This window comes from Rhinopithecus roxellana, chromosome 15, assembly GCF_007565055.1.
Source record: "Rhinopithecus roxellana isolate Shanxi Qingling chromosome 15, ASM756505v1, whole genome shotgun sequence".
Lineage (NCBI taxonomy): Eukaryota > Metazoa > Chordata > Mammalia > Primates > Cercopithecidae > Rhinopithecus > Rhinopithecus roxellana.
Genome location: NC_044563.1, coordinates 72,503,782 through 72,517,455, shown reverse-complemented (window position 1 = coordinate 72,517,455; position 13,674 = coordinate 72,503,782). Strand labels below are relative to the sequence as shown.

General features: G+C 44.3%; 1 protein-coding gene across 1 annotated transcript; it reads left to right on the top strand.

The window, feature by feature from the left end:
- The first annotated feature begins 2,466 nt into the window (after positions 1–2,466).
- PANX3 (pannexin 3) lies at positions 2,467–10,795 on the top strand. The gene is given in 5 exon segments (XM_010355983.2): positions 2,467–2,647; positions 3,866–3,972; positions 3,974–4,009; positions 8,141–8,355; positions 10,156–10,795. Coding segments are annotated over 5 exon segments (1,179 nt in total).
- Positions 10,796–13,674: the final 2,879 nt, after the last annotated feature.

The following is a 13,674-nucleotide window of genomic DNA, read 5'->3' as shown; positions in this document are numbered from 1 at the left end:
ATGCATATATATGTTCACCAGGAGACACATATTAGAATGTTTACAGCAACAGTATCTTCTAACATCCAGAACCTGAAAACCCAAATATCTGTCAGCTTATGAATGGATAAACAAATTGTTATATATCTACACAGAGGAAATGCATTTCTGGTACATACAACAACATGGTGAATCTCAAAATTATGCTGAGCAGAGAATCCAGGCACATAAACACATGCACATGATCCCATTTACATAAAGTACAAAAACAGGCAATAATAAAATGGATGATTCTCATAAATACGACGTGGAGCAAAAGAAGCCAGACACAAAAGAGTATATACAGATGATTCCATTTTCATAATGTATAAAAAAGGCAAAACTAATCAATTAGAAGTGTATATAACGTTTACCATTTGGAAAAGCTAGAAGAAAGGAGCACAGAGGTGGTTTCCGGGGTGCCCGTAATGTTCTGTTTCTTTATCAGATGAATATTTATTAAACTGCATCCTTATGGTATATGAATTTTTCTCTGGTTTTTGGTTTTTTAAATTTTTTATTTCAGTTGCTTTTGGGGTACAAATCGTTTTTGGTTACATGGATAAATTGTATAGTGGAGAAGTCTGAGATTTTAGTGCACCCATCACACAAGTAGTGTATGCTATAGACAGTATTAAGGTGTGTATATTATTTCTCAATAAAAATGTATTTTTAAAAAGTGAAAGGATATACATGCATACAGACTAATAATAAACATTTGGCAAAAACATGGCTAATTCAAAGATACAGAAATGTGGTGTGGGGAGGGAAATGGGGAAGAGAAATAAAGGATCCCTTCTGCTGCCCCATGCCTCATACACTCCAGTTAGCACACGCAGGGCAGCTCTGAATCCAAATGGGCCTCTAGCCTGTGGGGTGGGAGAGAGGTAAGCCCAGCCCAAACATTTGTGGCCTAGGAAAAAAAAGTTCAAATAGAGGTCCACATACCATATATCTAAAATATTAAAAGTTATAAACCAAGTTAACAAACTGTTGAATAAAATATGTTATCCTTGCTTGACATATATAGACACGCACATCCCAGCTTCATAATGATCAGGAATGCCAGGTTCAAATTTAGAATCCTCAGACTCTCCCAGGTCCCTGGCCCAGTCTTCTCTTCCCAACCCAGCTAATGCCCACATTGCAAAAAACCTCACAATTGCACATGCAGACATCCCAAGACTTACAAATTGCATCCAAACCCCGACAGCCAGCCATTCCTTGGGCCTAGAAGTGCACACCAGCAGCACAATCTTCCCTTGGGAGGTTACCCCTGAAAAAAAGGCCCATACAGGTCTGGGAAGTCGGCTGGGGCCATTGGGGCAGGGCCTTACAAAGTGGTTTCTAGCTGGCTGCACAGACTCTGAATGGACACATCCGTTTGGGTCCATGTACTCGTTGCCTGATGAGAAGGGCACAACCAAAGAGGATAAAGTTAAGAGCCTCTATTGCCAGTTTAAGGGCAACACTAGAGACAAGCAAGAGTGCCCTATTCTCCACTCACCCACCCCCACCAAATTGAAATAAGAGCTGACACTTCTGCTACACTTTACAGTTTACAAAGCACCTTCACAAACAATACTCTTAATCAATCCCCCCAATCCTGTAAGCTTGTTACATTCTACTATTTGAGACATGGGGAAACTGAGCTAAAAGTGACTGGCCTGAAGTCACACAGTTAAAACCTGGGTACTCCTAGGTCTCCAGTGGAGGAGTTTTCCCTCCAAATTTCAAAGGTTGTGCTCTTTCCATGACTCAACACTGCCATGCATCCCCTAGCTTTGTAAAGAACCCATGAGCTAAAAAGGAATTGGAAATTGTAAACATGTAGTTGAAACATTCTGGAAAAAAGACCAGAGTCAGGGAAGGAAATCTAACACCAAACACAGAAAAGTTTCTGGGAAAGAGTCTGGGCCCAGAGCAAAAACCATCACTGGGAGAAAGACTACTGTGTAGGGTCGCAATCCCAGCTGGGTCGCGGGGGCTCAACTCTCACCCCAAACCACAGAATGAGTGCCTTCAAAACATTTAAGCAATCCTCCTCCAAATTCCACACCAATTACATGGAGGGGGGCCTGGTTCCACAGCCCTCCTTCTCTCCACCGCCCCGCTGAAAATACTTTATTAATGACAGGGCGGCATAAAGCCACAGAACTCCATCTGCTCTAGGATAATCCAGACAACACTATGGCACCAGCCCCAGGTGAGGCCCGACCCTCCTCCAGCAAGGATCCACTAAGGCTATGCCTCCCTCTAATTAGCAGGGCCTGGCTCAAGGCCTGGGCAGTTATTTAGAGAACCATCGCCTGCTCCCAGCATAGATATCCATAGGCTGGGGCAGCAGGCACTGTCTGCTCAAACCCAGCTGCCTGAAGCTGCCATCTCCTCATTCCACCATCCCAGGACCCCTCCTGCCACCTCGGCACTCCCAGGCTCAGCAGCATCATGTCACTTGCACACACAGCTGCAGAGTACATGCTCTCGGATGCCCTGCTGCCTGACCGCAGGAGCCCCCGCCTCAAAGGACTGCGCCTGGAACTGCCCCTGGACCGGATAGTCAAGTTCGTATCTGTGGGCTCCCCCTTGTTGCTGATGTCCCTGGCATTCGCCCAGGAGTTCTCCTCTGGTAAGTTGCTTCCAAGGCCCAGTGCACAAGAGAGACTCCCCTTCATGTCACTCTCTGCATGGGCTCTGAAGTGAGGTGGTGCGCACAGTGATGGGATTCCATGGCTTTGGGCTGGGCTGGATTATCCAAAAGGCAGATGATGCATGAGTTCAGGCCAGCAAAGCAGAGGCACCAAAAAATTTTGAAAGTCATCTGCAAAATGTTACAGTTAAAAAAAAGTTGTAATTTTAGTATTCATATATTTTATGTCATTTCAAAAGATCAAACCTTTATTTTGGTTTTCAGTATGAATGAAAGAAGTTGACACCCCTGGTAATGTTTTTAGGACCTTAGACCTCTTCATCTTAGCTGGGCCAAGTCTCTTATTTGCTCTGGGCTCTCTTCCCACCCCAACCCCCCAACTCCAGGGTTATTGACTTGAGAACATGTATTAAGTGCCTGAGAGCCAGGCACATTGGAGATGCTGGATAAACCCATTGCTTCCTGTCTAGGAACCCCAGCCACACACACAGACATTGGCATACACATACATCTAGGGTTTCAGGTGCTGGATTCACTCAGCAAATCCACCACCTTTGTTAAAGAGAATATGGACTTCCTGAGAACTGACACTTCTTTCTGGCTTTCCTTTCCAGCAGTGCCATTAGCTTACTACATTTCCCAAACAGGTGTGCCAGCCTCCCACCACCTCTTCATTCATCCACAACCAGGGGAGAAGAAATGGCTCCCACTTCTGCCTCTTTCTGCAGACTGACATGAAAACAAAAAGGCAGGAACTCTCCTCTAAGCCCACTTTCCTTCTGGCATAATTTGCCCACCCTTTCTCTTCATTTAGGCTCAGAAGCCCAGGCAATTAATCCTCAACATTTTAGAGCCTAAAGGATATCAGTTATTTCAGGAAAGAGACATCACCATCAAACCGCAAGCCTTCTGGTACCAGACTACAGGAGCACAAAAAGCCCAGGGGGTACTCTGAGAGCAAAGAACCACCAGACCTAAAAGGCTGAGTCAGCACTGGCAAGCCCTGGCCATACAGTGGGATGTGTCCAGGAGTGCCCTGTCCTACCGTGACATGGCAGTGCTCAACCCAGAAAACTAAGGTGTGGGAAGAAGACAGTCCCTGCCAGAAACAGAAACGGGAAGAGTTAGATGATTGCCCCTGAGTCCCCACTCCTCCACTCCAACTCAGGCGGCCTCAAAGCTGTGTTCCTGTTGCAGGGTCTCCAATCAGTTGCTTCTCTCCCAGTAACTTCAGCATCCGGCAGGCAGCCTACGTGGACAGCTCCTGCTGGGACTCACTGGTTCACCATGAGCAGGACGGGCCTCAGTCAGGACAAGATGAAATCTCTCTGGCCCCACAAGGTAAAGCAAACTCTCTGTAAGACCAGCTTCACGGTTGAGTGGAGTGGGGCAGAACCACTTCATTCTACTCCCTCTTGCCTCTATCCCCACCACCCCAACCCATTTATTTTAGTCACTTGCTTTCATGTTTCAGGCATTCTCTGAATCTGGCGATCTTTGGTGACCCACTTGTATCTAATTCGGAAGCTTTGTGCCTAAGGGTGACGGCACATAAACAGGCAGACTTCGGTTTAAGGTGATCCCTTTGGTCTATTTCATTAGTTTCTGAAATACTGACTCTGTAGTCCTTTTTCCTGGGCTCATCAGTTTCCTCCTAGAAGAGTCATTCAGACCTTAATTTGTGGGGAAGGGCAGGGGTGCCGTTGGAATTAAGCCTGCCTACCCACCCTCTAGGAACTTGGCTGTGGGTCTCACCACTCAGAGTTCACTCAGCTGCTCCCCCTGTCCCAGCATGGCTCCCCTGCCTCCATGGACCCAAGAGCAGAATTTAATCTGGTTTAATCTCTCCAGAGAGTAACCATCAAGCCTGTTAGGGGAGGGAAAGAGCAGCCGCTTGACTGCCTCACATTACAGAAAGGATCTGTAGGCTGTTTCTCACACAGATTTTTCCAACAAGTTCCCTGTTTTCAGCCCCTCCTGCACTCTTGTTTTCAGAAGGACCTGGTGTCTCCGATTCCTGGTTCTGTGGTGACAACAGCCTGCCTGTCCCTGCCTTCTCTCCCCGTCCTCCCCGTGAGCTGGTGTCTTCTATCTTGCAACTGCTTTCCAGTTTTCAATATTGGGCTCCCTTGTCTCCTCTCCTGTTCTCTTTGACCTTATAAAAATACGTCTTCTTTCATGTCTCATTGTCATCCTAGCGGGGTTTTAGGAAGAGGCAGTGGTAACATGTATGTGTGATTCATGAGGTTTAGTCAGAAGACATGTGTAGCATTTTCTAGGCATGCCGGTGACAAGCTGTCAAATTGCCACAGTTCTAGGACTGAGACAAAACCAGAGACTTCATGGAAAGAGTTAATGAGATTTCTGTCACTGGAAGTTCAGGAAGGATCTAGATGGTTAAAAAAAAAAGTTCTATGGTAGAGGAATTCACATATAAGAAAAGGGTCAAATTGTCTGATAATCAAGATCACCAGAACGTTTTTCTGTTTCTTTTTTCCTTTTTCTTTTTTTTTTTTTTTTTTGAGATGGAGTTGTTTTGTGCTTGTCACCTAGGCTGGAGTGCAATGGTGTGATCTCAGCTCACTGCAATCTCTGCCTCCCTGGTTCAAGTGATTCTCCTGTCTCAGCCTCCCGAGTAGCTGGGATTACAGGTGCCCGCCACCATGCCTGGCTATTTTTTGTATTTCTAATAGAGATGGGGTTTCACCATGCTGTCCAGGTTGCTCTCAAACTCCTGACCTCAGGTGATCCGCCTGCCTCAGCCTCCCAAAGTGCTGGGATTGCAGGCATGAGCCACAGCACCTGGCCACCAGGAAGCCCTTTAATCCCAAATTCTCAGGCTCCATTTCTGTTGCCTGCAAAAGAATCTCTAGTATGAAGGAAAGGTTCATTTTCAAGAAATGCCCCCCACCCTTTTTTTTTTTTCCAGAGACGGAGTCTGGCTCTTATCCCCCAGGCAGGAGTGCAATGGCGCTATCTCAGCTCACTGCAACCTCCACCTCCCAGGTTTAAGCGATTCTCCTGCCTCAGCCTCCCAAGTAGCTGGGACTACAGGCGCCCGCCACCATGCCCGGCTAATTTTTGTATTTTTAGTAGAGACAGCATTTCATCATGTTGGTCAGGCTGGTCTCGAACTCCTGGCCTTGTGACCCGCCCGCCTTGGCCTCCCAAAGTGCTGGGATTACAGGCGTTTCTTTCTGCCCTTTCTTAGCAGCAAAAACGTTCTAGTTTTCTCTAGAACCTGGTGTGCCTTTCCTAACATAACTTTCCTGTTTAATTCAGAAAACACACACACCTTTCTTTTCTTTTTTTTTTTTTTTTTTTTTTTTTTTTTTTTTTTTTTTTTTTTGAGACAGAGTCTCGCTGTGTTACCAGGCTGGAGTGCAGTGGAACAATCTCAGCTCACTGCAAGCTCTGCCTCCCAGATTCAAGTGATTCTCCTGCCTCAACCTCCTGAATAGCTGGAACTACAGGCACCCACCACCATGCCCGGCTAATTTTTGTATTTTTAGTAGAGATGGAGTTTCACCATGTTAGCCAGGATGATCTCGATCTCTTGACCTCATGATCCAACCACCTTGGCCTCCCAAAGTGCTGGGATTACAGGCATGAGCTACCACGCCCGACTCCACACCTTTCTTTTCTACCCAGATGCAATCAATTATGTATCCTCCCTCTTTTTCTTCAAACTCTCTTCTGAAATAACAAACCATCCCTGGTTCAGGAGAAACTATAAGTGAAGTAGTCATTTAGGGAGTAAGCTCCAGAATCGGACAGCCTATAGTTCCAAATCCTGGCTCTCCTACCTACTTCATGTACAACCCTGCACAGGTTACTTAAACTTTTCATGCTTTGGTTTCTTATCTGTAAAACAGAGATACTAAATTGTATCTACCTGATGACATCCTTGTGAAGATCAAATAAAATAACGCATGTCAAGCACGTAGCAAAACTGTAGCTTTAAAAAATATTTACAGGCTGGACGTGGTGGCTCACGCCTGTAATCAGAGCACTTTAGGAGGCTGAGGCAGGCGGATCACTTGAGGTCAGGAATTCAAGACCAGCTGGCCAACATGGTGAAACCCCGTCTCTACTAAAAACACAAAAATTAGCCGGGTGTGGTAGTGAGCACCTATAATCCCAGCTACTCAGGAGGCTGAGGCAGGAGAATTGCTTGAACTGGCGGAGGTTGCAGTGAGCTGAGATTCCACCACTGCACTCCACCCTGGGCAACAGAGCAAGACTCCATCTCAAAAAATAAATTAAATAAATAAATAAATGAAAATATTTACAAGTAGAGATTTTACTTTACAGGGCCCAACCCTGCTAGGTGTGATAAGTATGATGAGGAAACCTTAGGAAAAGTCCCTATGTTAATTTGCTAGGGCTGCTGAAACAAAGCACCACCAACTGGGTGGCTTCAACAGTCAAAATTATCATCTCAGGGTTCTGGAGACCGGAAGTCCAAGACCAAGGTGTCATCAGTATTGGCTCCTCTGAGGGCTGCAAGGGAAAGGTCTGCCAGGTCCCACTCCTTAGCTTGTAGATACAGTGCCCTGGGCAGTCTCCCTGTGTGCATGTCTGCTTCTTTACCTGGCTTTAAAAAAAAAAAAAAAAAAAGAACATCAATCATAATGAATTTGAGGTCCACCCTATTCCAGTATGACCTCATTTTAAATTAACTAATTGCATCCACAACAATCCCATTTCCAAATAAGGTTTCATTCTGAGGTACCAAGAATTAGGACTTCAATGAATGAATGGAGGAAGGACATGGACACAATTCAACCCGTATCAGTCCTTTATTGCAGGTAGCTAACGATGCAGTTATTGAGGAGACAAGGCTTATGAATTCGTGAAAGTCAGCTTATAGATTTACATATCTGAAAGAGCCCCCAAAGAATCCCAAGACAGTGTCTGATGGTGTAGTTTGGCATTACCAAGAATCCAAACATTGGAAAAGACCACTGTGCATCAGACAAGTCCAGGAAGGCGACAGGGAGGAAATGGGATTTTCTCTCCCTTAGGACGACATGGCCTCTGCTGGCCATGATCCCTAGCTAGCTAGCTGCACAGACTACTTTGAGGGAGCTAGGCAGATCACTCTCTCTCCTTTTCTCTCTCCTCTCCTCTTCTCTCCTTCCCTCTCCTCCCCTCCCCTCCCTTGCCCTCCCCTCCCCTCCCTTCCTCTCTCTCTTCTCACTCTCTCTTCTCCCTGGGAACCCACACAGACCCTGGATCAGAAAAGCAAACCAGGGGAGCATGAAGGTGCACATTCCTTCTCAAGCAGGCCTCCCTATACTCAGCCAGGTCAGTAGGGTGCCTCGGGGGCTGGGCCTGGGCTAGCCCAGTCCCCCACACAGCCTTCCCCTGCTGAGGCAGGAACAGGGGAAAGGAGAGCCCCTCACTCAGCGCTGTCACTTGGGGTCTCAGCAGCCCCGGCCTCCCTCCTCAGCTGCTCTCGCCCTGCAGGCCCTCCCCTACTCCCTGCTGGCCCTGGCCTTGCTCATGTACCTGCCGGTGCTGCTGTGGCAGTATGCAGCTGTGCCAGCCCTCAGCTCCGATCTGCTGTTCATCATCAGCGAACTGGACAAATCCTATAATCGCTCCATCCGCCTGGTGCAGCACATGCTGAAGATCCGGCAGAAGAGCTCTGACCCCTATGTGTTCTGGGATGAGTTGGAGAAGTGAGTTGTCTCTACCACCCTTTTCTGAGAAATTCAGTCAAGAATTTAAATGATATATTTGCATAGTCATCTTTAAATGATCTTCCATGCCATTCGTCTTAAGAGGGCAAAGTGCTTAACACATCATCTCATTAACTTTCTATTGTTTCTGTAAAGGGAGAGAGAAAGGACTCTTCCTGTAGTGTACACGGAGCCCACAAAGGGATTCATCTCTCTAGAATTCCACTTTCATATGCTACTCCCCTCAGAAACCTTAAATAGCTCTCTTCATGCCTACCAAAAAATACTCAAACTTTCCCAGACATGTGTGCATGGCCCTCAACACACTGTCACCAACTACTTTTTCAAACTTCTAACTACCAGGTGACAGAAACCTTCCACTGCACCCAGGCAGCCTCCTCCTTTTCCCCTGAACAAATCATTTATCTATGTACTCATTCCTCTACCTGCACACAGGCGCTGTCCTGGGTGCTTCCAATACATTTGCGTGTATGTGTTGGGGGATGGGGGCAGGAGAGACAAAGCTGTACCTATCCATGTGGGGCTTAGATTCTATTAAGGAAACGCAGACAAACAGAACATGGGAGTGCAATCTATGTTCTGAGATACTAAGTGGTATGAAGAAAAGAAAAAGTAAAGTGGGGGCAGAAGGAAGCTGGAGGGATGGAGAGTGGTGTAGTTTTACAGAGAGTGGCCAGGCTACATGGCCCAAGGGGACAATTGCGCTAACATTTGAATCATATTGTCCCATATTTATGCACATACTCTATCTTTGGAAAAAAATCCTATCTTTTGAAGCCCAGATTTTAGCCAATATTTTCCATAAAGGTTTCTGAACATCGAAGGCCACACTGTTACCTACCTCTCCTAAGCCATTGTGGTTTGTGTCCATGATTTTAGCAACAAACCAAGTGCTATTTTTATTCCATATTTGCATGCCTTCTCTGCCCCTTCCCCACAAGCCAGACTCTAAGCTTCTTCAGAGCACAGACTGGCTTACATGTACCTGAACACCAAAGCTCTCAACAAACATTTGTGAGCCAAATTATTTACATAAGATGAATGAATTGGCCCAAAGATCATATACAGAGTACAGGCCAAGAACCAGAATGTACTTTTTTTCTTTTTTTTTTTTTTTTTTTTTTTTTTTTTGATGGGGGAGACAGGGTCTCACTCTGTTGCCCAGGCTGGAGTGCAGTGGCACAATCCTGGTTTATTGCAGACTCAATCTCCTGGACACAAGCAATCCTCCCTCCTCAGCCTCTGAAGTAGCTGGGACCATAGGTGTACACTACTACATCCAGCTAATTTTTGTATTTTTTCATAGAGATGAGGTCTCGCTATGTTTCCCAGTGTGGTCTCAAATTCCTGGGCTTATGGGACCCTTCCACCTCAGCCTCCCAAAGTGCTGGGATTATAGGCATGAGCCACCATGCCCGGCCCAGAATGCACTCAGCTAGACCCCCAATCCAGTTCTAATTTCATAAGCCTATTGCTACCTAAAGATCCTACTTCAGCTTAGAACTTTAGTCCGCCTTGCTTGGCAGAAATCCAGTGTAATAAATAATTACTCAGATCATTCACTGGGTTTATCACATGGCAGTCAGTACTTGGAGAATCAAGATACACTCCTATGTTTCTGTTTTGGGGAGAAGGATGGTTATGCTCCGGGAAGGCAGATTTTCATGGGAGCCAAGAATGCCATGTTGAAAACAGATCTGTTACGTTGTCACATGCCTCTCTTGGAGTATGGTTCTAAATGGTCACTACTAACCTTGCCTCCTTTCTTCCACTGCCCAGGGCTCGGAAAGAACGATACTTTGAATTCCCTTTGCTAGAGCGGTACCTGGCATGTAAGCAGCGTTCACATTCACTAGTGGCTACCTACCTCCTGAGGAACTCCCTCTTACTCCTCTTCACCTCCGCAACTTACCTATACCTTGGTCATTTCCATCTGGATGTCTTTTTCCAGGAAGAATTCAGCTGCTCCATCAAGACAGGGCTGCTAAGTGATGAGACCCATGTCCCCAATCTCATCACATGCAGGCTGACATCGCTGTCCATTTTCCGGATTGTTAGCCTCTCCAGTGTAGCAATATACACCATATTGGTTCCAGTGATCATATACAACCTCACACGGCTATGTCGATGGGACAAACGACTCTTATCTGTCTATGAGATGCTCCCAGCTTTTGATCTCCTCAGCAGAAAGATGCTAGGGTGTCCCATCAATGACCTCAATGTGATCCTTCTTTTTCTCCGAGCTAACATCTCTGAGCTCATCTCTTTTAGCTGGCTGAGTGTCTTATGTGTGTTAAAGGATACGACCACCCAGAAGCACAATATTGACACAGTAGTTGATTTTATGACTTTATTGGCTGGCTTAGAACCCTCAAAACCCAAATATCTCACCAACCCAGCATGTGATGAACACCCATAGTTAAGAAACCATGGAGCCAGAAATTTTGTGGAAAGTCTCTCTCCTTCCTCATAAGACATGCACACTAATACACATATACACACACAAAAAAAATACACACTTTAAAATTGCTAAGCTTGGACTTAACTGAATCATGTATCTTTTATCATGTTATCCTAAAAGTGAGAAGACATAATCAAGACATGGAAATAAATGTGAAAACTGGAGCTGAATAGTCAAAGAGCTAAAAAACTAAGTCTAGAACATTCTATGAGGACAGTATAAATAAAAAGAAATAAAGTCTAGATATGCTGCAAGGAAAGAAGATTCTAGAGGCCATTTATGGAGGCAATTTCATATCCTTTCTTGGACGCACATTCAGCTTACCCCAGAGAGCAAGTAAGGCAATCTGGCAAGTGATTAATAAAGATGTAAACCCCTGGAAACCCTTTGGTGTGGCCTGAAATCCTAGGAATTTACCCAGCTTGCTTTGTAGAAGTTATCAATCTTGTCCAGGTCCTCTGTAGCCTCCAAAGAGCTGGGAGATGATGGTTTCAATTTGTAATCTGCTCTTAGGATGTAAGGACATAGTAGAACAAGGCCAGGGCTATGTCTCAGCCATGAGTGGAGCCTTCAGGTGCCCCAATATACTTTTCACCATCTAAACCAGGAACTCATTTCACCAGGGGCTGGGATTATGGGCTACAGACTCCTTCACAACTGTTAATACGGCCAGGTATGCTTTTAATACTCCAGAGGATACTATGCCTTCCCTTACAGCTAATCACTGAATAGCAAGCACTTAGAAATGACTAGACAGTAAAATGCTATTGAACATCTTTCTCTTCTGATTTAATCACCCCATTTTATCTTCCAACTCCCATTCCTATGCCTGTAGTTAATGGAACTTTGATCTGACTTCAAAGACTCACACACAGTATCATGCTGTCTGCCATTTTATATTTCTTTTTAGAGCTACACATTATGCATTTCTTTAGAGAATTTTTGCATAGGCCATTTAGACCCTTCTTTGTACAGTTACGTAGACAAGTTACGTTGCTTCCGACAAATTCAGGTAAGTTTACCTAACACAAGCAAAGAGCTGATAGATGATTTCCTACTGTCACTAGGTCAAAGTCCAACTCTTCAGTTGGTACACAAGACTTTTCATGACCCAGACCTTACTTACTGCTTCAGTCTCTGCTCTTGCTTCTCTCTACACACAACTTTCACACCAATCAACTACTTGCAGTTCCCATGCTGCTCACAATGCTGAGTCTTTGAAGATGCTATCTCCACCACCCAGCATGCCGTCCTTTGTTCTTCACTGGGCCAACCAACCACTACCTCTCCTTCAGAGTCTGCCCACATATATCTCCTTTAAGAAACCTTTCCTATCTCCTCCCTCCTTCCCTGACTGGGTGCTGCCAAATAAAATAAAACCTACCTCTGAAATAAACTTATCATACCATATTAACATTGCCAATTTACTTGTCTGTCTTCCTCTCTTAAATTAAAGTTCTTAAAGATGGTATCATAATAGGCACTAGGTAAATATTCTTCTAAACAAGTAAGGACTGAATGAGTTGCTCAGTGACATCACCTTTGTGGAGCACACAAATCCAGCCTCTAAATTGTCCTATATGGAAACAGCTTTGGACACAAAGATGTGCTTTTAATGGAATTGACCAAAAAGTCAAAGAACATGGAAATAATTATGCAAAATATAATATAGCCATAACTGGAATATTAACCAGCCACTTAAAATTATGCTTATAAAGAAGCTATACTAACATCTGTGAAATTGAAATGATATAATGGTAAATGAACAAAAAGAAAACTTTATTTTCAGTATTACCTAACCTATATAAAAATGCATAAAATATTAGACACATATACTAACATGTTAAAAGTAGTTCATTCCAAGTGGTAGCATTATGGATTTTTAAACCTTTCCTGTACTATATTTTCTAAATTTCAAAGGTTCGAATGAAATGTTTTATAAGTGTAAGGAAATGTTTCCAATGAAGAAGAAACAAAAAATACCTTCATGCAAATCCCACTGAAGTCCATTGGCCAAAACAGCCTGCAAACTAGAACAAAGGATAGCACTTTTCTTCCCACCAGATGTGATACATGTATATGAAAATAAATAATACAAATAAAGTCAGACCCCAAAGCCTGCAAGGACAAAATACAGCACAACAGCAAATAAGTCAGGCAATTAGCAAACAAGATTAAAAAAAAAGGAAAGAAAAGTCTCTTCCTATTACTGGGACTACTTTCAAGTTCCAAGGTAAAGAACCAGTCTATATTACCAAAGGCATTAGTGTGGGTTTTTTAAGCACTAAAAATAATCCTGGTATTTTCCAAAACTGAATATATATGACTGCCTTAAGTATGCTTGTGAAACACTGGCACCCCAAAGAGCTGCTCTATTAAAAACTCACTTAGGTCAAACAAGAGCACTTTACAATATATATGATCAAAAAAAAAGGAATTCCATAAGCTTTTGTCTGTATTAAAACGATTTTGCCAAGACCCTGTCACTGTTTTTACTATTTTCAGAAATTAAGTACCTGGGTCATCAGTTCTGAACCTGTTTTTTATTCTGACTATACACTACTTAACTATAGTGCTAGACTTTTCTCCAGTAGTTCAATGAACTTATTGTTTTAACTATGTAACATATTTCCTGAATTTCCACAACTCTAAAAGTCAGTATTTTCGGCCAGGCGCTGTGGCTCACCCTGTAATCCAAGGCGGGCAGATTACCTGAGGTCAGGAGTTTGACACCAGCCTGGCCAACATCGTAAAACCACATCTCTACTAAAGATACAAAAATTAGCTGGGCGTGTTGGCGGGTGCCTGTAATCCCAGCTACTCGGGAGGCTGAGGCA